At 43.6% G+C, this 22,240-nt stretch overlaps 2 protein-coding genes across 3 annotated transcripts in view; one reads left to right on the top strand and one right to left on the bottom strand.

Annotated features, from left to right (window-relative positions):
• The window catches only part of USH2A (usherin), a 391,715-nt gene extending 380,574 nt beyond the window's left edge, over positions 1 to 11,141 (top strand). Inside the window, exons 66-72 of the mRNA XM_040612018.1 lie at positions 489 to 706; positions 2,567 to 2,743; positions 3,575 to 3,658; positions 5,347 to 5,591; positions 7,199 to 7,270; positions 7,755 to 7,991; positions 10,202 to 11,141. Of these exons, the coding sequence (XP_040467952.1) occupies positions 489 to 706; positions 2,567 to 2,743; positions 3,575 to 3,658; positions 5,347 to 5,591; positions 7,199 to 7,270; positions 7,755 to 7,991; positions 10,202 to 10,291 (1,123 nt within the window). The 3' untranslated portion in view covers positions 10,292 to 11,141. The remainder of the gene's footprint in view (positions 1 to 488; positions 707 to 2,566; positions 2,744 to 3,574; positions 3,659 to 5,346; positions 5,592 to 7,198; positions 7,271 to 7,754; positions 7,992 to 10,201) is intronic.
• Positions 11,142 to 11,264: 123 nt separating this feature from the next.
• The window catches only part of KCTD3 (potassium channel tetramerization domain containing 3), a 28,371-nt gene continuing 17,395 nt past the window's right edge, over positions 11,265 to 22,240 (bottom strand). For both annotated transcript variants that reach the window (XM_040612016.1, XM_040612015.1), the window contains exons 11-18: positions 18,513 to 18,600; positions 18,269 to 18,385; positions 17,014 to 17,184; positions 15,674 to 15,829; positions 14,592 to 14,688; positions 12,991 to 13,175; positions 12,755 to 12,893; positions 11,265 to 12,397 (exon numbers count right to left, since the gene is read on the bottom strand). In XM_040612016.1, the coding sequence (XP_040467950.1) occupies positions 11,815 to 12,397; positions 12,755 to 12,893; positions 12,991 to 13,175; positions 14,592 to 14,688; positions 15,674 to 15,829; positions 17,014 to 17,184; positions 18,269 to 18,385; positions 18,513 to 18,600 (1,536 nt within the window). In that variant the 3' untranslated portion in view covers positions 11,265 to 11,814. The remainder of the gene's footprint in view (positions 12,398 to 12,754; positions 12,894 to 12,990; positions 13,176 to 14,591; positions 14,689 to 15,673; positions 15,830 to 17,013; positions 17,185 to 18,268; positions 18,386 to 18,512; positions 18,601 to 22,240) is intronic.

Here is a 22,240-nt window from a genome sequence, read left to right as displayed (position 1 = left end):
TGGCAGCCATGCTCCTCCTTCCCTGTGGTGGTGGTGGTAGCCCCGGTGGCCTGAATACCATCTGAGAGGTGTTTGCGTGCAACAGTTGCTTTTTTCCTGAGCAGGATACTGGGGAGGATAAAGGAGGAGAGGATGAGCTGTTGTGAATGGAGGCAATTGTCTGACAGCTGCGGTTGCATAGCCAAAAAGTTATGAGCTCAAATGGCAGTGGAGCCAGCTGCATCCTGTAGTTACTAAGGCGGATCCTGATTTGCAGAAGGGAGCAGCAAGGTAACAGGCATCAGCACTTTCACTGCGAGTGTGCTCGCTTACAACCACCATTGCTCAGAGGCATCTTACCCTTGGGGCTAAAATCTCCAACAGAAAAAATGGCATCAGGTCCGTTTTCTTCTCCAGTAGCCAGATATACAGTAGTTGGGATGAGATGTACGATTGGCAGTTATATTATTAAGGCTCTTGATTGATCAAAATCTCAACTTTGCTCTCAGCTATGAGCTCCATGTGTATATGGCTTGTCCCCTGAACCTACAACCAGCAGTGAAGGCTTGCAGTCCTGGCCCAACGGAGGTGAAGTATACAGGAAAAGGACAGAGTGCCAACGTGTCCAACCTGGAGCCTTACACAACTTACAACCTGCGAGTTGTGTCTTACAACTCTGTTGGCAGCAGCGCCTCAGAATGGATTGGTTTCACTACAGAAAAGGAGCGTGAGTATGAGAAATGGTTGAGCGATCACCAATGCCCGCTTCTGATGCACAGGGCTGCGTAGCACCAAATGACTCCTCCACCTCTGTGAAAGATGATGTCCCCAGAAACCTGCTCTTCTGTGTCACTGTGCCTCTGCTGCCCATTCATTGAAATTCTGCTCTGGGGCTTGACTGCTCATTCCTTCAAAAATATTTCTTTGCTCATCATCTAATACCATATCCTCTGTCTTGGGAGCCTGGAAACCTTTTATTTTACTGAAAATGGGCAGCAAAGCTGCAGAACATAAAATGTTCGAGTGTTAATAGAAGGGTGATGTGTAGTGATCAATACACTGCCATAAATAATCTGTTGGAAAAGTGGAGATCTTGAAAGAGAAATGGTGATTCTTTTCAGGAACAATCTTACTGTCCTAATTCATGCCACGCTTCTGCCAGGTCTCATGAGAGTTTTTCTTGGATGCCATCTGAATGATTGGATCCTTGTTGACACTGAAGTAGGAATTTTTTGCTATCTATCTAACCACCACAGGCAGTACTTTAAGGCCATGTGGTGATCTGCATGGAAATTAAGCATGCAGGACCTGTGCCTACCGTCAGGATAGATTTTGCCATCAAAACTGAATTTGTAGTAGTCTAACATCAGCTTTTATTAAAAAGTTCTCCACTGCTGTTGCCAGAGCCATTTCATAACAGATGAGAGGGGCATTTCACCTCAGCTTGCCAGGTAGGGGCAAAGAGGATATTCACTTTTTATCATAGGTCTTAAGCCAGGGTTTCAGAATCACCTTTCTAATTTTTAGAATTTTGCATCACTTGGTAGTTCTGCCTAGCAATTACTAAAAAATTATCTGCTATATCCTTAGCTGAAATTTTCAAGTGGAACAGCCCGAGTTTCTTTAATATCACCACTGAAAAAAAGAAAAATGCCCTTATCTGTAAACCTGTGTTTTATTAAATCACAAAACTAAAAAGCTGGAACACGATAATGAACTTTTAAATGGAGAAAAATTGTAAGGAACTGGTGATACAGACAGAAGGAAAGAGTTTGAAAGGCATTTTTACACCCCCACCCACGGGGTCCACACGCCCTCTTCTTTCCGTCTTGCTTTTCTTGCCTTCCTGACCTCTTCACACCCGGTCTCCCGGGTCACTGTGACCCTCTCCTTCCTCTTGCCGGGGGGTTGGCTTCAGTGACAGCGGGAGATTAGCAGCACGGTGCAGCTGGACAAGCAACTTTCTTATGAACAAACCAGCGTATACTGGGCACATGGCATAATGGCAAAGCCACAAGGAAGGACCACCTCAAACTCAACCTAAGTCTTGTCAGCAAGCTGTTGAGCCCAACTAATGAGCTGTTCCTCCCTGAAGTGAGTTCTGGGGTTCTGTTCTCTCTGCCTGTGATTTGCTCTTGCTTTTCTGAAACCTCATGTTTTCATGTGTGTGCGTGTTAAAAGATGATCTTGGGTGGTTTCTTGGGGCTTGCAAGAGACTCCCCCTTAGCAGCTGGGTTCCCACAGCCCAGCATGCTGCAGCTGAACTTGCACAACCTCCCGTGTCTCCCTGCCCCCTCACCTTAAGCTAGATTTTAATTTATACAGTTTTAGTGTCTGTACTACATACACAAAGGCAAAGAAAGGGAGTTCTAGGTTTTTATTTTGAAGATATGAGATATTTCTGCTTTCTTAGTGTAGAGGCTGGCACGCTACAGCAGGTTTCTCTTTTCTCTTTGTATCTTTCCTACTCATACACGTGTATATGAGAGGGAGTGCATGCAACAGGGAGCTTGTGTCATGCAGAGTCTCTTCCTCTGCGCTGTCATGCCTGTTGGCTAGAAATGAGCTTTTTTACCTTCTTTTGTAGCACCTCGGTACATGGCTCCCTTCTCCATTGTCAGCAATTTATCTACCATCCACATAGACTGGAGTCGCACTTTTGTACTCAATGGCCGCCTGAAGGAGTACGCGTTAACAGAGAGCGGGCAGCGCATCTACAGCGGCTTTGACACCGAGCTGTATTTACCGAGGACATCTGACAAAAGTCAGTTTCAATCTCCTATAGCTTTCTCTCTGTGAAAGACTGCTGGGTGAGACTGCTGTGGCTCATTGTGAGGGTCGAGCTTTCCCAAATCCTGGAGCTGCATTGCAATTCCTTCCTTCAGGGCTATGCTCCGGGAAATGCATGGAAATCTGCAGATTCAGGAAAGACCGGAGCCTGAATTTTCATTTGGATCAAATTAAGTCAGTAGCTCTTGGAATCAGGCATGTTTTGAAATGCAGTTTCTCTTCAGAAATTTGCAATCTCTAAAATGCAAGGAAACTGACAACAAGGGGGAAATAAGAAGGTGAAAAAAAAATAAACAACCAAGAAAAAAATGTTTTCTGTTTTTCCAGACATTGGGTTCTTTGTATGTCAAAGGCTTTTATCATTTATATTTTACTTCCCTGATTACTGCAATGAGGCTAATACATTTTTTGTTTTACTCAAACATTCTTAACATGTTTGTATCAGCCATGAATGGAATATGAGAGATTTAGGGCAAAATGATGAACAAACTGAAAGTTGCCAGTCACATGTCATTGGAAGAGGGAGGTTTGGGTGGTAAAATAGGAACATAATTTATAGCAACACCATAGTGGTGACTAGCTATGATCTGCCTCGGTTCATAGTTTAGCAGTTCAATACCCATGGATAAGGGATTATGTGATCTGGGACCTAGGTGGGTTATGATGGATTATGTGCTATATCTGCCTTGGCTTTTCTTAGACCTGTCCATCTCTGCTGGTGGATCATGGTGAAAAAGCAGCACCTACAGAATTTTGACTTCTGCTGACAGTATTTTTTTTTTTTTTTTTTGCTTTTTTTGCTCAGCCTTTTTGTTTCAAGTGACCTGCATCACTGATGAAGGGAGCGCCATGACACCAGTCATCAAGTACAGCGCTGGAGATGGAGTTGGTAAATATGTGAAGAAATTACCTAGCACCTATTCACTGTAAGCGTTTGGGGTAGGAATTTGGTATTGTGTAGTACATGCCACAGGACAGCATCTCATTGCAGGATCAGGGGATTCCTTAGTGCCTTAGGGTATGAGGTATGTAGGCAATGTGCCTTTTTTGCCATGGATGGATTTCCGTTCCTTTACATCATGGTCAGCTTGGGATCCTCCCTCCAGACAAGTAATATTTTTTTTCTTTTATTTTTATGTAAATATATTGCTCCAAAATATAGTGCTTTTTCCTGCTGAACAGAGTCTGCTCTCTTCCAGATTTTACTTCTGAATTAAGAGTATCTTGAATTGTAACCCTGTCCTCCCTCATTCCTCCTCAGTTTGGCAACGAAAATACATATCCTCTCCTCCCTGCACCCCACCCCCGCAGCAAGGGGCATCCACCTGCTCCTTTCCTATGAGCAGCCAGCCAGTCTCTGCAGTTTCACCTGGGATGTGTTCCTGAACCACTGTATGAGAATGCCACACGAGACGCTGTCAGGACCCAGTTTATAACACCTGCTGTTTTCCTTCTGTCCGTGAGGCCTTTGTCTGTTTTGTAGAAGCAAAAAGAGTTTGGTGTGGTGACATCCCAGTCACTTTTGTCCACTAAGTAGTAGATGCCTAATCAGCAAAAAGCTGGAGGTTTTTTAACCCCTTAGTTCCCTGGGAAGCAGAGCTAAGCTTGAACCATTTCTAACCGACATATCGGTTTTAATTAATTTATTTATTAAGTTGCCTCTTGTTCAGCTCCTTTAAAGAGTTGTGCCTCATCTTTTGCAATTACTCTTTACATTGCATATCCCTTTTCATGTTGTCACACCATCCTTCTGCAGAATTTCAGGCAAGGCTGCTGTAAAGGCATTATAAAATGCCTTTTATAATATCCCAGTTGCTCTACATCCATCACCTTCCACACTCGGCTTCTCTGCTCTTTTGATTGCTGCTTGTACTGAGAGTCTAATGCAAACTCGATCAGCACTGCAGGCACCTTGCAGAAGAGGCTTGCCAGTGAAGGTGATGAAAATCCCTTAGCCAAGTGTCTGGATATGCATGGAGGATTGCAAATAACCAGGAAACCCTGTCACTGAGATTTCTTATGCTTGTGTTCTGTATAAGCAAAGACAACCAAGCGGCTGTTTTTTCTAACAGGTGGGAGAAGGAGGAATAGAATGTTTCATGTTTGTTTTTGTATAAATTTATCACTCATTTCAGTTAAGTCTTCCTCCTTCTCTCTTTTTAACTGCACAGGCTTGCCACTACACAGTGCCAGAGAGAACGTCCTCTGTCTGTACTGCTCTGAAATTACTGTAGTCATTTCCACTCTTCAAGGTTACTTGGAGAACCCTTTTTTTTTTTCTTGCATTCCACCTCCACTGCCTCCTCTCTCAAGAGCTGCTGATGCAGTGGTGATTTCCAGCCTAAGCAGCAATGCCAGAACTTTAAGCAGGGTCTCTTGAGGGTAGTAAGGTTTTTATTATAGCCCGCTAGCATATTGAACCATTATGCCACCTTGAACATAAGTGCAAATAAGCACATGACTACACAATTACTTAAATTTCTGCCTAATTTATTAGCGCGGAAAGGGATAACATATTGTTAAACGCTTTCTAAAATAACATTCCCTTTCTCCCCTAATCCCTCTTGATTTTTACAGGTCTGATCTTGACAACACCTGGAGAGAAGGACAAAGCAGAGTCCAAACGTGCAAAATTCTACAACGAGTTGTGGTTTGCAGTGCTGATGGTAGTTCTAGGTTTGATCCTCTTGGCTATTCTTCTCTCCTTAATTCTTCAAAGGAAAGTCCACAAGCAACCCTATGCACGAGACAGGCCTCCTTTAGTTCCACTCCAGAAAAGAACGTCACCGATGAGTGTCTATTCATCAGGTGAAACCCATCCGGTACGTTTGGTAAAACGCTGTGTTGTGTATCCATCATTTACAGTTAATCCATCCATTACAGTTGTGTAACACTTTTATCTGCCCCCCACCCCCCAACACACACACACAGTTTTTCTTCCTCCTTCCACTGTTTTGTTGCACACTCGGTTACCGAATGAAGGCTGCTCAGTGTAGGAAAAGAACTGCCTGGTACCTAACGCGGGCACAGAGAGCCAGGCTACAGGTGCTTAGCCCAAAAAGAGCCCTGTGGCACCTGGTCTGCAGCCCTGAAATGCTTCTGATGCCTAAGACAAACTTTGGATCTGGAGTCACAGAAAATACAAAGCCACTGATGCCACCTGATGTTAGTTGACATCTGCAATGGAGGTGAAAAGGTCTCGGCATGCTGTGAGAAGGTAGGTGATAAAATGTGCCTTTCAGAGGAACCTGTCCTGTGTTTCCAGCTATCTGATGGCTAACCAGGATCCATCCGACAGTCTTTGTCAGGTACCCATGAAATGTTCCTGCAGAAAGGAGGACTTAGGGGGAGGCTTCTTTCTACTATCCACATACTGCCAAGCCTGACTGCTCTAGGACGAGCTGCATGCCACCAAGGTTTAGAGTAAGGGCAACCAGGGAAACACTAGGGACCTCCACAAGATGTGTGTGTGCGTCTGTGCACATAGAGCCACACTGGGACCACTGCAGAGGTGGGAGGGGGACTGCTGGGGAGTGACTGGGAGGGAAGCTTTGTATCATTTTTATTATGACAAGTTAAAAATCTGTAAAAAAGTGGATAAAGAACACCTTCCACCACGTAGCATAGCAGTAGTGCTATCCTACCCTTTGAGGAAAAGCAAGACAAAAGGAGTATGGCAATTGTTAGGAGACTGGGAGCAGCAGTGCCTTCCATTTCTGTGCTGCTTCCCAGCCACAGGCCGTGAGATGATTCTTCTTGTCACTTCTCAGCATCTTTTTCCTGTGAGCACCATCAAGCAGGATAGTGACTCCTGCATCCTTCACGCATTCTGTTCCTTCTTGTCTCCGTGCCAAGAAGCTGCATCTGTGCCTCAACGAAGGAGCTCTTGGAAACAATAGGATTTCCAGTGTGCCCTTTCTTCTGGCAAAGGCTAAAAGCGTTAAGAAACTTCTTTTTTTTTGTCTCATGGTTTTGATTCCTTTTCCTCTACAGTCTGTCATGTTGTGTTGTTCCTCTTGACTTTAAAATGTCTTTGCTGTTGGCATGCCTGTGCAATTCTTTTCCATATTCCTGTCCTCTTTATTTTTTCCCCTTCCTTTTCATTTTTCCAGAAGCTCATGGACTTAACAGAAAAGAAGATTCCACAGTTCATCAGAGGAAGGACTTAATCTGAGAAGTTAGGATACAGCTACTAGGAAGTAGCAAAATCACTTGTGTTTTACAAGAGTTAGTGAGATCGTGTAGCAAGCAATGCTGGCTGCCCACATGGCACCCAATGACTCGTTAAATAGTGTCTCATTTTTGCCAGTTCTCTACTCCCCCACATCCTGCTACATTGCTCCCCTTCACACCCTCCGCAAGGAACAGACTGCACCTGCGTTGCACCTTGCCCTGCCCTGATGCTTTTCCTCCCTCTCTTTAATCTCAGTTCGAGACCATTGCTGACACATCTGATGCATCAAGCAGTGTCACTCTCAAAAGATACACAATGCACTTTGAGGTAGAGTTGTTAGCTTGCAGAGTTGCAATGTGTGATGTGCCAGATGACCCAAAGAGCATGCACGAAGGCATCTTTCTTACATTGCATGCTTCTCCTGGTGGCTGAATTTCTTTTTCCTGGTCACAATAACTGGAAGTCTCCTAACATCCCCTTGCTGTGCAAGTCTGGGCTGTCGTGCTGGTAGTAAAACATCTTTGGCCCTCTGCCTGTTGGCTACTTTAAAAAAAAACAACAGAAAATTAGGGGGGAAAATATTCATCGGGGAAAGTCCTGTTTTAAAGGCTTGGGTGGGGTTTTTTTAATTATATGATTATCCTACAATGGGGAAAGGTCCACTCTATTTTTGTTCTTCTGTCTATGACTGCATGATTTTTGAAGCATGGGTTTCTCTGTTCTCTTCCGCTCCTGCTTTGGTTTTGTTCAGATAAAGTGTTTGAGACCATGACCTTTATTTTTGATTTATTACTTTGTGTCTTCCTCATAGGGGCTGACAGATACAAAAATTCCGGGAGTTGGCTCTCCCACAAACAGCCGTGGTTTCCACATCACATCTGGGGCAAGGAGACCAAGTCAGAGCCAGCTAAGTCACACATATTCCCCAGCCTCTCTTCATCGCAGTGTCAGCCAGCTGCTCGACCTCTACGACAAAAAGTCTCTTGTTGAGGAATCACCTTGGGATGCCATTATTCGCAATCATCATCGCACTACTGGTCGTGGCTTGGTAAGCACTCCTGTTCCTCTGTGATGCTGCTGTGCAGGGTGAGCTGCTAGCGATTTGTCTGTCTCGTTGGGATCATGAAAAGGACTAAATATTAAAAGCTGCTGGAGGTATAGCCAAAAGACCTAGAAGGACGTGGTCAGATTAGATCCTGCCTACTGCTCTCTTCCAGAGCTGCAGGTGGTCACACACTGCTCTTACGGGATGTGAGGGGTCCACATGCATTTGTCTATGATTCCCATTGAACCAGTAACTGCATGGTCTACCAGCGCTGTGCACCTTGAAGAATTCCCTTCTATTTGGTCAACACATAGGCCTTTCTCTCCATGCATTTTAGCAAATGTACCTGTGCAAGGAGGGATGTCCTGGCATCCTTCACACGTTCATTGCCAGAAGCAGAAGCTTGTACTCTAGTGACTCCTGTTCTGTGACCTTGGACTCAGTTGCTGACAAGGCTTCTCTGTCCTCTGCTCAGTCACAATGCTTGAATCTTCTGGCACGTGTGACAAATGACTTCCAAGTCTGCCCAAGGGGGACTGGGGGGGGGACAGGCAGAGTATCTGTCTTTTAAAATAGGAGAGGACAGGATTGGCTGGTGTCACCAACATGGACCTGAACACACAAACACAAGAAGTTACGATTCTTAAGTAAAGGACAGTGGCAACTTCCCTTCCTCTCTGTCACCAGGGAACAGGCTTTTTAACCTTCATCCCCTGGCTTCCATCCTTCCCTGAACAGATGTGTGGGAAGTGGTTCGGGGGCCAGCGAGATGGGAGTGGTTGCTCCCAGAAAAAGCCAATAAGGTTCCTAAAAAATGGGGCAGATGGGAGTGAAAGGCATGTGAGGTACTAACAAAGTTAGAACGAGTGTGCAGTTATTGAGTGGATCTTGTCCAAAATGCAAAGTGAACTGGAGAAGGATGATATGGCGCATAAATCCAAACAGCCCCAGAACCGGGGTGTTGCTACCACTGCTGCCGTACCTGCTTAGACCATAAAGATCAAGTAAGAAGATACTGACACTTAGCTGTAGGCAACCCCCCTATAGGTACAGGTTAACCCTCAGCCTCATGGGCTTCCTGATTCAGTGGTATCGTAACTCAGCTCAAGTCATTTTCTCGGAGCTATCACATCCTCATGATTTAATTCTTTGGAGACTAACAGCCCAGCCAGGGTGTACCTCTGTATGATCTCAGCCAAATGAACAGCTCCCAGTGCTAAGAGAGGAAGCCCTTGTTCCCTTGTTCTATCTGCTTATCTTGGGCCAACACCATGGTTTGGGTTAGCTTGTACCACCCCACCCCCACCACATGCTGCATGTTGGCATGTTAGAAGTTGTTTACAGAATAGTCCAATGAATTTTCAGATGTGGTAGGAGCAGAACAAAAAATTCCTCTCACTTTTGGTGGCAAACCACCCGACAGCATGAACTCAGGTGCTTTTTGAGATCAGCAGCTGTACAACACAAAGCTAGCGCTTCTGTCCACCCTCTGTACATTGCTCCAGTCTCTGCTCCTGCATCACTCTGCTACTCTCTTCAACAAACCTCCTGCAATGCTTTTCACTCAGTTCTTCCCTTTACTACACTCAGCAGCTTAGGACTGTCAGCAAGTGTTGTTCACCCCTTTGTCCACCTTGCAAATTAATAACTGAACGTTGAAGTGGATCAAGACACCCATCTGCAATAATGCTGCTGGTGATCTCTTCATGCTGTGGAAACACAACTTATTTCTTTTCAACTCTTATCCTGGCTCAGTGCATTAGCATGAGTACAGGTGGAAGAATCTCAGACTCTGCTTGAGAAGCTTGAAGAACAAAAAGAACAAAATCTTAACTAAATCACAGGTGACACGGTTGTTATACAAACCAAAAATCTAAACCTGTATTCTTTCTCTTTTTCATCTCTCCAAGTTCCCCATCACGCTGTAACAAACACTATTTTCTTTAGAATTTATCACCATTTACCAGTTATCAGATGTATATATAGTAATTGATTTTTTTTAAAAGTTGTTGCTTACTATGAAAATCTAGCTGGTTTGGATTCAGGTGCTTGAATGCTCTAGGATCTTACCTTATGCTGGGAGGAGCAATGGGAAAACATGCACTTAATTATTTCACAATTTTTTAGGGGGTGCAAGGAAAGAGAAAATGAAGGAATTGCCTTTAGTCATGTACAGCTTTGGCTTAAATGCTTTCCCCCCCTCCTCTTAACAGTATGTAGATGAAGAAGATCTTGTCAATGTCATCAAAGGCTTCAGCACCGTCACCAAGGAGCACACCACATTCACCGACACCCACCTCTGAAGAACACAAGCACCTTCTCTAGAAAATGGAAAGTGGGTAACTTGCCAAAAGCAGCCTGCATGGCTTTTGGGGGAGAGGATAGGGCTGCTGTTTCCCCACCCCTTACCCACTACTTAAGTCAAACCTGTTAGTTAGGAGGGGATGAGTAAATTGGCCTTTTTTTTTTTTTCACAGTCTCTTTAACTGTAAAAAAATGTGTGTTAGCACTGACACCTCAGAAAAGTAAGAGAGCAGTTTGAAAATCCCTAAATCATATAGTATTAGAAGACTGCGAAGGTAGAGGCTTTCATTGTTGTCTCCATACAACTTTCACAGTTGAGTAGGGTTGTTTGGTAAGGAAAAGTCTTTTACCTGTCCAAAAAAACAACACGTGGCTAAAAAAGGCCTGTGGCAGGATAGCCACGTCTTTTCCTGGCCTGACAAAGCTCCACCACAAAATTGTGTTCGTGCACAAGTAAATAAACAGCAAATGAAGGAATTCTGGAGTTGCTTTAACCTTTGTGTTCTTTCCCTCCCTCTTCCTCACCCTCTCAGCTCAAGTTAAAAAAAACAACCAAAAAGCCATTAATTAAAGTTTAACTCCAAGCATGTTTTTTTCAGAGGTAGAAAACCTCCTCACCCACTCCCTGTCAAAAACTTGCTGTCACAGCCTTCCCTTTTGCTTATGTATTACTAATCTACCGGCAATAAAATTTGTTCACCACCCACAGTAAACTAGAAGCAAACAGCAAAACAGCCAGTGCAACACAGGTAGGAAATATCATGTCAAGGCACTTGTAATTGAGAATTATTATACCATGACAGTAAACCTATTCCCATATTCATCTCTGTCCTTTTTTCAGAGAAAGTGACAAGGAAGCCCTCAAGAGACTGCCAGTCCCATGTACTCTGCCAAGCCTATTTTTATGCATGCTCTCAGTCACAATCAACAAAACCCATCATCTGATACCACACATTTTCAGGAAGCACAAGCAACACTCCTCTGGCAATTTATTTGGACTAAGAGGCAAAATAATATGCTATTTTGAATAGCTTCCTCCTTAACCTGCACAAAACATTTCAGATTTCAGACAGCAGCATACAGAGCAAGGATCCCATTCATAAAACAAGACTACAGATGCAGCCCCTGTGAATTGGGCAAAATCCAGCCAAGACAGCAGCAGCTCTTGGCTGTGTGGCTGTGTCTAAAAGGCATCTTCCACTGAGCAACCAAGTATTCCTTTAGCACCCTCCTTTCCCCAAAACAAAAATAATCACAACATATCACATGCCTGACCACGTTTACGCAAGAATGCACAACAATATTTTGGACCAAGTACCGTACTACATTTTGGAGCATCACATAAAGCCACACATTGATGTGGATGACTCTTCAAAGGTTTGGCAGCAGCCAGTTACTTTCTCATAACCTCACACTTTTTATTCTGGGTATCAGAATACAGTCCTGTTCAAGAACCATGTCATGTTACGCTGGCTGCCAGCCAGAGGGCACCTGCCCCTCATCTTTGCCACCAGTCACATTTTCACAAGCCATAGTCTTGGCAGGATGCATCATTCTTCCGGTGCCGTGGTGAAGCAGCTGTCTTCGTAGGTGATGGAGAAGCCGCACCAGGTAATTCGGGCCCTCCTTCGGCAAGGACTGGTGCAGAGGCCAGGAGAGGCACTTTCTTCCTTCCCAGGAAGCCCGCTCCTTCAAACCCCATTTTCTTTTTGCTTTCTGCTTTGGCTTCACTCTCCTCTTCTGGTCCTCTTTTTTTGAGATCCAGAGAACTCTCTGGCACACGGTGAACCTCTGTACTGCAACACCCACCTGCATCTGTCATGCCTGTGCCTCGCACTTCAAGTGCTGTTGTCAGGACTGCCTTCCTCTCAGCTGTGCTGCCCTCAGCTGCTGCCTTCCTGGCCTCTGGCTGGCTTGAATTCCCATTTGCAGCAGCTGCCTTTTCTGTTGGGCTTTTGCTGGGTAAATTAAAAGCCTGGAAGTCCCGGTAACTGTGGAAGCTCTCCGTCCGCCTTGCTCTTGCCAGTAGAGGGCTTTCTCTGTATGGCCGCACAGAGCCATACGTGGCAGTTTCGTGGATTGTTTCGTGGTGCTGCAATTGGAGGCTTCAAAAAAGAAAAAAACACGGAGGATGAGAAGAGCAGATGTTACGCTGAGAATGGTGGCCAGTTCTTCTCCACACCCTGCTCCCACCCACCACTGCAACTCCCACTAAATAGCAATATACTCCTCACAACCCACATACACAAGGGCCTCCAGATCACTCCATATTCTCATAGGATACTTTTTATCTGTACACACGTAGACCAACAGCAATTGAGGAGTATGTGTGTGTAGTTCAAGAAACTTAGGGCATAGATTCAGGGGCTCAGCTACAGCATTCAGGCCACCAAACCCCTCACTGCCTACCTGACAGGTAAAACCTTTGGTGTCTGCAGCCGGTGCCACGCTTGGTGACTTACCTGGAATTAGACTCCCGAAGCCGGTTTGGCTGAACAACTGAGGTGGCAGGACTGATGTTGGGTGTGGCACAGCGAGACGTACTCAAGTCACACTGGTCAAGCAACTTGAGCAGCTCTTCCTCTGTGGGGCCACCAACATCTGAAAGACACAGAGTGCTCAAGTTCATTTACTGTAGTCATGCACATGTGAGGACAGAAAAAGACCCACACCACAGTCCTGGTGTAACACAACTTACCTTTGTCTTCACTCTTACTAACCATGTCCATAGCTGTGGTCAGGTCCCACATCTGGATGCTGCCATTTGAATGCCCAGTGAAGAGGTAGCGGCGTGGCCGGGAGCCCATTCTGCTGGATCCTTCACATTCTCGCACAGTAAACGACGAGATGGTAGTGCAGTCAACTGCCTGGATCTCACAGATCCTACAGGAAGAGAAACCTCAAGTTACCAAAACAATTGTACCTGGCAGTTTGACCAATAAAGTTAGTACTGTATTGATTTTCTGAGATGGCATCAAACTTGCCAACAGAAAAAAGACTTTTCTTCCAGATGAAATTCCTTTCCCTGCACGACCAGCATGCTGCTCAGCAGCAGACGGTACCTTCCCCTCAATCCATCTGCAGTCCTACTACTTGTTTACTTTTATTAGGGAACCCCTATATATTTGATGTCCATTTTCAGTTTGCAATGATTAGAAACCTAAGGCTTTCAACAAGAAGGACAGCAACTAAGCCCCTTCACATGCTAGACACTCTAGGAAACTAACCTGCAGGAACAGCACATTTAGTCATATAAAAGATACACAAAAAAATCCAAGGATGATAAATCCAAGGTTATCTATACAGATAACTTTTGTCTTAAGACAACTTGACATGGCAGATCTCCATACCTTTTTTCCATTTTAGAAGCTTATGAGAGGAGTGAGAGGAAAAAGACTCCCAAAACTAAGCCGTTAAGCCATACCCCACACCAGAACCTCACATATTCTGAGTAATTTGTTTTACTGGCCCCCTGTATTGAGCTTCTTGCCCAAGATGTTCCAAAATAAATCATCTACTAAAACTCCCCACTACATACAAATCTAGCCTGAAGTAAGTGGGGGATGGGGGAAAAGCACATCAATAATCTGCAGGGCTTCTGTCGATGCTAAACGTGTCAAGGTATCAACATTTTCACCCAGATTCAAAGTTATTAGGCAAGAAATGCAAGAATAAGAAGCAGCACAGAACTGAGATGCACCATCTTTTCTGATCTCTTGCCACCTTACTAGTCTAAGAAACCAGAAGAAAAGCAGCTGCAGTTATCTGGCAACATTTTTACTACATTGGCAACAATGTAGAAGAATATTGTGAAGTCAAGCTTAAGTAAATAATTGTATAGCTGACCTAGAAGACAGTCTCTCAGTTTTAAAGGTTCTAATATCTTCAAAGACAAGTGCAAAGGGAGACAAAGTGCTTCCCTGTCTACCTCTGTGAGCAGCATAATCCCTGCCACCAGCAACTTCAGCATTAGTTTTAAAATTTAACGTTAGCGTGGTACCATGGCTAAGAGCTACAGATTCTGTAGAGGTACACAAATGTTTGTTTTGTGAGCTCAGCAGGTGAGCCATTGTGAAGTGAGTTTCTGATACCGCATTTTGCAAAATACCACTTGGCTTCTAGGTTATAGCAGAGGATAAATACAGTTCTGTTACTAACACACAAACTGGAGTTCAGCCAGAATGTCAAGCACATTAGAAGCTTGCGAAGTGCAACTGCATGCACCCCCAAGGGACAGGAGACCCTGCAACCTGAAGAGTCCTGCTCCTTTCCCACTTAAAACCCTAAACATGGAGGTACCTTTTCCCAGTTGAAGACAGCCTTACAAACAGCTTATTAGTGATGGGAACAACTTTCTGGATAAACACCTGCTGATCATCACGTTCACCAAAGGGTCCTAGAGGAAAAAAAAGATCACTTTTTTGTTTGTTTCAATTCCCTCACCCTCTTCCCCACAGTCCTGAAGACCCAAATTCGCATTAGCATGACCACTGTAATTTTTAAGAATCGGGAACAGGAACCAAAGATGACTAATAGCTAGAAAAAACCATCCAATGGGTAGGAGCCTCTACAGATACAGATCTTTTTTTGTTCTTTTGTTTTAAAAGACACCCATTCTTGAGTTTCCTGCATATTCCTGGAGGAATTACACTGTCGGTACAAATCCTACATCAGCCCTCTATAATAACAAGTAGGACCTTCTTATTTTGCAGCTCCTAGATGTCTAAAGGCTTAATCAGATTTCTTGCCATAGTACTGACCCCGCCCTGTGTTCACAGGGCATCCTATTCATCAAAGGTTCATTTGCAAGACTCGGACCACAAAGGAATCGAGACTACCTGTCTACCCATATTTGGCGACGTGCATCCTTCAGTACCTTGCTGTAGCAATGTGCTAGCACCACTTGCCTCTGTGGTTTCAAGGCTTCAGTAAACCTTGCCACAACTTCAAACTCATTTAAGAATTTGTCACATGTGCATCATTTAACCCTGACTGAACAATGCACTGGAATTTGCAGCAGACCCAAACTTTGCTATGCTAATCTGCTTTGATGCAGTCTCCTGCGCTTTCTGTCATTCTCTAGTTACACCAAAAGTGAAATGCTACATTGGTTTGCTCAAGGAAGAGGTATAGTATCTGTGTTTGGAAGTTTTTCCTCACATTCATAGTAAGCCCTTTAAGTGTACTCACTCCAAACAGCCTAAATAGCGAGTATTTCCAGGTGAATCTTAGATTCCCCCCATCTTTTCAAGGAGAAGGCAGTATCTAAGAGCTTACAGCCATCCACTGACTTGCATGTTACCAGGTTGAAGGTCTGTTAAACCTTTATAAAGGCCAGCGAATGTACAGGCTCAGCACAGCGCATTCAAGAGACATCTTACCAATGTCATTTCCAGAACAGTAACTGCCATGACTCTCTGCTTCCTCCAAAGATAAGATTTTGAATGATGCAAGAGGTGTTGAGCCTGGCTGAGTTGAAATCATGCCCCGGAACCGAGTCACAGTCCATGTCCGTACATGGTTGTTATCAGCACAAACTAGAAAGGAAAAGATGTATAATAACATTTACAAGGGATGACAAAACTTTTCAGATAAAACTTCTCTAGTGATTTCTATATGATAAGTTTTCCAAGATTGAGCGATCAAGCAGAATTTAGTCAATGTCAGGTCACATGTTATGAATCCAGACAATTATCTAACAATCTGCAAGTTGTTGCTGGTGTCCTGTTTTCTATCAGTTTCATCTCTTCTCTCAGACATTCAAGAAACAAACTGGAGGCAGGTGGAACACAACGTTAAGGTCTGACTGAGTCAGCACCAGTGGCCTACAGCACACTTAATCCTCTGTGTGCAGGTGCTAGGACAAGTCATGTCAAGAGAGCAGCCTGGCAGCAGAACCCTCATCACATAATAGTGCTCTTTATTTCATTCATCAGTTAGCTTGCTACATACATACAGCTTTCCCAGCCCTGCGGGTTTAGCACCAGGCTGCAAGAGAACAGATGACCTCTGGCTTGTTTGTTTACAGTATAATTGGATACCATGTTTCCTGTTCCTTTTAAAAAAAAAAAAAAATAATATATTGGATAGCAGCAGAAAGTAAATCTGTTCTCTGCCATGCCCTGGTTGCTGGATTCTGGGTGAAACAGATTCTTATGGAGGGAGGAGTGATTGCATCGTCCCTAAAAGCAAGACACTTTCCCAAGCATAAGACAGGACAACAGGATAGCACAACAAACACCAGAAGACTGCTGAGAAAAGAAGAAACACAGACAGCCCTTTGAAGCCATGGGAAGGCTTTTTCTAGGGCCCAAGAGGAGATGGTGCACATTTTGCTGCAATCAAGACAGTTCCTGAAATGCTGTCAAACAAAGACAAGTCCTAGAGGACTTTGCCCACAACAGTAAGACTTGACAGGGATACATTTGTTTACAAGCCCTTTCATTTCCACAAATGACAGCCTTGGAATAAGACACAAACAAAGGTTTTCCAGTATCTGGTCAAATAAAACCTAGGCCTTTTAACTGCTAGAGCCTTTGAAGAACGCTTACTTTAAGAAAGAGGATCCAAGTCATTCTAGCCCCTCCCCTGCCCCCAAATGTTCCAATTCATTCTATCACACGTGGGAACAATGCAAGTTATAAAGCAATGCCTACAAACACTTCATTGCTCAGGAGGAGGGGAGAACCGCCAATAGAAATCTGTACACGGAAAAGATTACCTGACACAAGGTGTTTCTCTGAGAGCATGATCTTCGTAACAGGACTTCGATGAACCGTAAAGGTCTGAAAGAGCTGAGGCCCAGACCCAACTGTTTCAGGGTGTTGTACAATCACCCTCACTGCTCCAGAGCTGGTGCCATACGCAATCTCAATCCAATTGCCACTTACACCTAAAGCAAGCAAGAACACAGTTGTTTTCCCCAGGAATGAAAGTTTGACTTACTGGGGCCAGGGAACGAGGCCGTAGAAAGCAGTATTTCCAAGCTTCCACAGTAAGACTGATATTTGTTTTAAACAGTTTACTCTTTCTTTTCCCATGAATAGAGAGGACATTTTGCCGCTAAAAAAAACCCCAACATTCCATACTGTGCTCTCCAACATACTGTCTTAACAACAGCCATCTCTCCCATTCTCTCCTCCCTCCTGTAAGTGAGATGGACAAAAACATGATTGGATATTTTGGCACTCCTCATAGTGATATGGTCAGGAAGTACCTCATATCGTTTATCTTTCTGCCTTAGTGGGAGGCAAATGGGAAAGCAAGGCAAGAGCAGGGAGAACTAGAGTTAAAAAGGTCACTGTGGTATCAACATAGTTATGTGAGTAACCACTGTCTTCCAGTTTGGTTTTTTTGGGGGTTTTTTTGCATTGATTTGGGGTTTTTTTGTTGTTTGGTTGGTTTTCTTTTTTCTTTTGTTTTGTTGGGGTGTTTTTTGTGTGCTGCTTTTTTTTAATTTAAAAGCTGCACTGTGATTACAAAAGGGTGTATAGACACAATAGCTAAGCGTCATTCAGCCGCATATGGAAGTATATTGGTTATCAGGTTAGGCACCACAGCAAGGTTGTCTCCCCACCCAGATCACCACAGACTATTTCAGTGAATACGATTCATAATCTGAGTACTTATCTTGTATAAAAGGCTTAAAACCAGCAAAGGTATATTAGGCATTAATATATGATGCGTTATGTTATTACATTATACATTAATGTATAATGCACGATATACAAACATATACACATACATGCAAGTACATGTACCTATTTATACATATGTACAGATGTAAGGAAAACAGTTATGCCTAGTGTTCATCATTCATTTGAAGTTGATTAAATGAAGAAAAACACATTGTTTATGTCAAGGGCTACCTTGTCTGCTTTAGGCCTGCTATACAGTGACAGATAAAGTACATTTAGAAAAAAGAAAAGACGCCCACACCTGTAACAGACTCTAAGAGACACTAATACAGTACTGACTTGTTTTAGGCGTGAGGTAGACACTGAGCGCTGTTATAGCATCATTGGAGGGATCATGGTACAATTCTGTCACTAGAAGATCATTGTCTTTCATCCGCAATGGGAACTTCTGCATGTCTGTGGGGAAGATACATTTATTACACTGGATAGACAGAGTTGCTCTGATGCAACTTAGACCAACGAAATAAGAACAAAGCTGCTTAGCACCACCTCCTTTTTATTCCACCCTGCTCCCATTTCTTACCTATATAGTAAATAGAGCCGTTGTTACAGCCCAGCAGCAGAAAAGATCCAGCAGTATCATAGCTTGTGATAGGAACAACATCCTGAACCTAGTGCAAACAGAAAGAAAGAAATAAAAAATAAATAAATCAATAAGTTAGGTTGTTACTTTCTCAGTTTTCAGACCTTTCTGGTATATTTTGTTGAAGAACACCTGAGTTTGGTACAGGTCTGAAGCCATTATGCACACACTCACACAAACAATGGCATTCTTAAAGTACTGCTGGTGAACTGCATTCCTCTACCAAACTGGATCTTAAGTCATGGAGTTCAGCAAAACCACGCATATAAGTTAGCACAGCTGCTCTGGAAGATCCTTCTCCACGTGAAGGCACAAAGCTTAGAGTGCTGCAGCTAAACCTCATCTTCAAAAGAGGATTTATTTTTTTCACCAGGATGCAAAATGAGTGTACTTCACACTTTCTGTCCTACCCCTTTTTTTCCTTTCTGACAACTCCTTAAGAGGTTGCTGGGCAGGGGAACTAGGTGTTGCCTCTCTTAAGCCCTCCTTTACCCCCAGTTCTCGTGTCCCTCTGCCCGCCTCTATGGATAGGTAGATAACCAGCAGATACATAACGAGAGGGGGGGGGAATTCTTATCCTATTACAACTTCCCACTTCAAATACACATCCGCAACCAAGTAAACTAGAAGGCAGCCTTGTCATATTTTACTTACTGGTCTTCAACTTAAGGTGAGGGATTAAGAATGCCCTCTCTTTGCCCTCTAGGATCAAAAAGAGTGCTTATCCCCTCTCAGGTGTGACAGAGATCTCAAGCAACAAAAAAGTTTAGCTTATCCTAGGCATGATCCCCTATCTCAAGCAATTCTTTTTTGCTTCCACCCTGTGGAAGAAAAATCCAAAAGCCGTTTCATCCAGAGCACTCAAACTGCACAAAGTCATAGTATTTTCCTATATTCTGTATGCTTCAGCCAGTCCACTTAATGGCCACTAAATACTAATTCATGGAAATACCAGCTTAAGTTCTCATTTCTCTCTGACCGGCAGCATCCTTGCAATTGCCTCAGAGACTTGCAAAATCATTTACAAAATACCAACAATGAATCTCTTGGATAAAAGCAAAACAAAGAAATTTCCCCACACCTCAAAGAGCTAGCATGTAATCCAGAACCCATTCCTAACCTAAGGATAGTCTGTCAGCCCCTAAAATACATTCTAAGCCATTACAGAAAAAGCTGCAACACGAATATAGCTGCTGCATATTTTCCAGGGTGGTGGGGAAGGAGGGGAAGAGGCACTTTCCCTCCTTTATTTGTTTAATGAGCTATGCCCCTCTCACTTACATTCACCTACAATTCAGCACAGATCCAATGCTGAAAATAAACTCTTCTGGGAACACCTGGATTTTCCCTGTGTAACTTATGACTGAATGACCTGGAGAAGGATCCTTCCCAATTACTGAAAAGAATTGGTATTCTTGATCTCAGTGCTTTCACACAGTACTCTTCCAGATACAGCTGTTTAAGTACCCTCTTCTCCTCCCCACAGTCAAATTCATACTACACCTAACCAAATAAGGCATCTAACGATCAGGGCCACAGAACTTGGTTTTGAGGGTTGGTTTTTTTTCCAGACTACTTTAAAGAAGTAGTACAAGAACAGAAAGGCAAGAAACTAAACAGTCTCAGCATCTAAGAGTCTATGGACCAAGGTGCAGCTTGCTCTCTGGTTCTGTGGATCAAAGATACACATTTGCAAAAATTTTACAAAACTACTGAAGGTACAGGCAACCCATCAACAGATACACCACTTCACTTGTCACCTTGCAAAGACACAACAACTGCAAGGAGAAGACTGAGCAAGAGGATCTACCATGCTGCTGACAGCTGAGATTGACTGCCTGGGTCAGACAGATCATACAACACAAGGAGAGTCCTTTCTTCTGCAGCAGAGATAGGAACACCAGAGATGATTCAGCAGGTGCACCTGCCAACATGGGAACTTTCATTAGGAAACAGAGTGGCACTATACACCAGTCACTGGTAAAACACAGCCAGTGAGAATCCTCGCTTTGCGGACTGTTTTTCTGTCATACTCCACTGCTTCATGTTACATCTTACTCTGTAACACTAAATACTTGGCTTCCTTTAAGCTCTTCTGTGCTACAAATCTAATTACTGATGTATCTAGCACCCACAACCTCCTCTCCTTGTTGCATGCAACACCGCCAGAGTTATGAATAAGTACTAGGGAAACCACCTCAGCTGGTCTGCTCAAATCTCCAAGGTGGGAAGAAGATGAGAGAGCCAAGTAGAGGCAGCAGTCAGAGTTACATCTTCAGGTGCAATCCATCAAATACAAAACTCAGTGTCAGGAAGGATAGCTTTGCACAAACTAAGCCTCCTTAAAGTAGGACTCTGAAAGCCATCAGGAAAGAAAGCCCCAAAAGAAACAAAAGTTCTTGGTCTGAAATGGGGCATTGGCGTATTCTGTGCCTCAAAACCTCTCTCACTGCAGCAAGTATGATTACATAGCAAGGCCAGAGCTATGGGCAACTCATGGAAAGAAGTTACACAAACGCCATGTATTCTCATAATGAATTTGAAGCTCAGAGGTACAACCCCACCACTTAAGGCTTTATAGGGCTCTTCAAGAAGAATGTCTTCTAAAGGGAGATGATGATCTACAGGAAGATGTTCCCCCCTCTCCCCCCCCCCCCCCCCCCCCCTTTCTAACAGAAGAGCCTGAGGTACACAAAGCACATTGAAGGTCGCTGGATTTGGGCATTTTTTATTTTTGGGGGGGTTGGGGTTTTGTTTGTTGTTTTGAGGTTATGTTTGTTGGTGGGTTTGTTGTTGGGGTTTTTTTTTTCTTTTGTTTTTGTTTAAGGGAGCCATTAAGGGAAAAAAAAAAACAACATCAAAAAACTAGAAAGCCAAAAAACTTGGTTTGAAGAGATGAAGAGATCCTGGCATCCCTCCTAAAGATTTTCTATTCTTCAATAAGAAATGCTTTCACCAAAGGAATAGTCAGTCAAACCGAGGAACTATTAACGTGCTCAGAAAGATTTCTGTGGCCCCCCCTAGAAACAATGATGATGAACAGGACCTCGGTTTTTACTCCTTCAGAAAATATTGTCAAACACCAGCTTGTCACATAGCATTAAGTTGTCTCTTAACAGAAGATTTTGCAAGGCATCAGTAGAGAGCTTTAAATAATGTTTTGTTTAATTCAAGACCGTACTAACATGTCTCTCTCTGCTGCAGAAGCAATGCTATCCCGTGCTTATCATCCATGTTATGTGTTAGCAGTACTGCCACTTAAGGGTTGAATCAGAACTTAGCAAACAGTGCAGCTGCCTCAGGTCAGCTTTGCCTCTCAAGATTTGCAAGACAGTTTTGGGGTTTTTATTGCATCTAGGTTTTATGCCACAAAAATGTACACCTGGCTGTGTTACAAGCTTTGTTATTCACATGAATGCTCGACTGTTTTCTCAGACTCATACAGACTCCAAGGATCTATTTAACACGCATTCTGACAACAGGAATAGGGTCAGTGCAGCCAGAGGCATCCACATACAAGACAGACACCTTTAAAGTATATCCATGTATATTTCTGCGGAACAGTCTCCCATTGTAAAACAACTTTTGAGATACCCAGATATCAGACTGCCTTCTTGTTTCCTCCTTCTTTCAGATAGTGCAGAAATTGCTGTCACATATTCCCCACA

The sequence above is a fragment of the Falco naumanni genome, chromosome 12 (assembly GCF_017639655.2).
Source record: "Falco naumanni isolate bFalNau1 chromosome 12, bFalNau1.pat, whole genome shotgun sequence".
In the NCBI taxonomy this organism is placed as follows: Eukaryota; Metazoa; Chordata; class Aves; order Falconiformes; family Falconidae; genus Falco; species Falco naumanni.
This window is presented reverse-complemented; position numbering and strand designations above follow the sequence as displayed.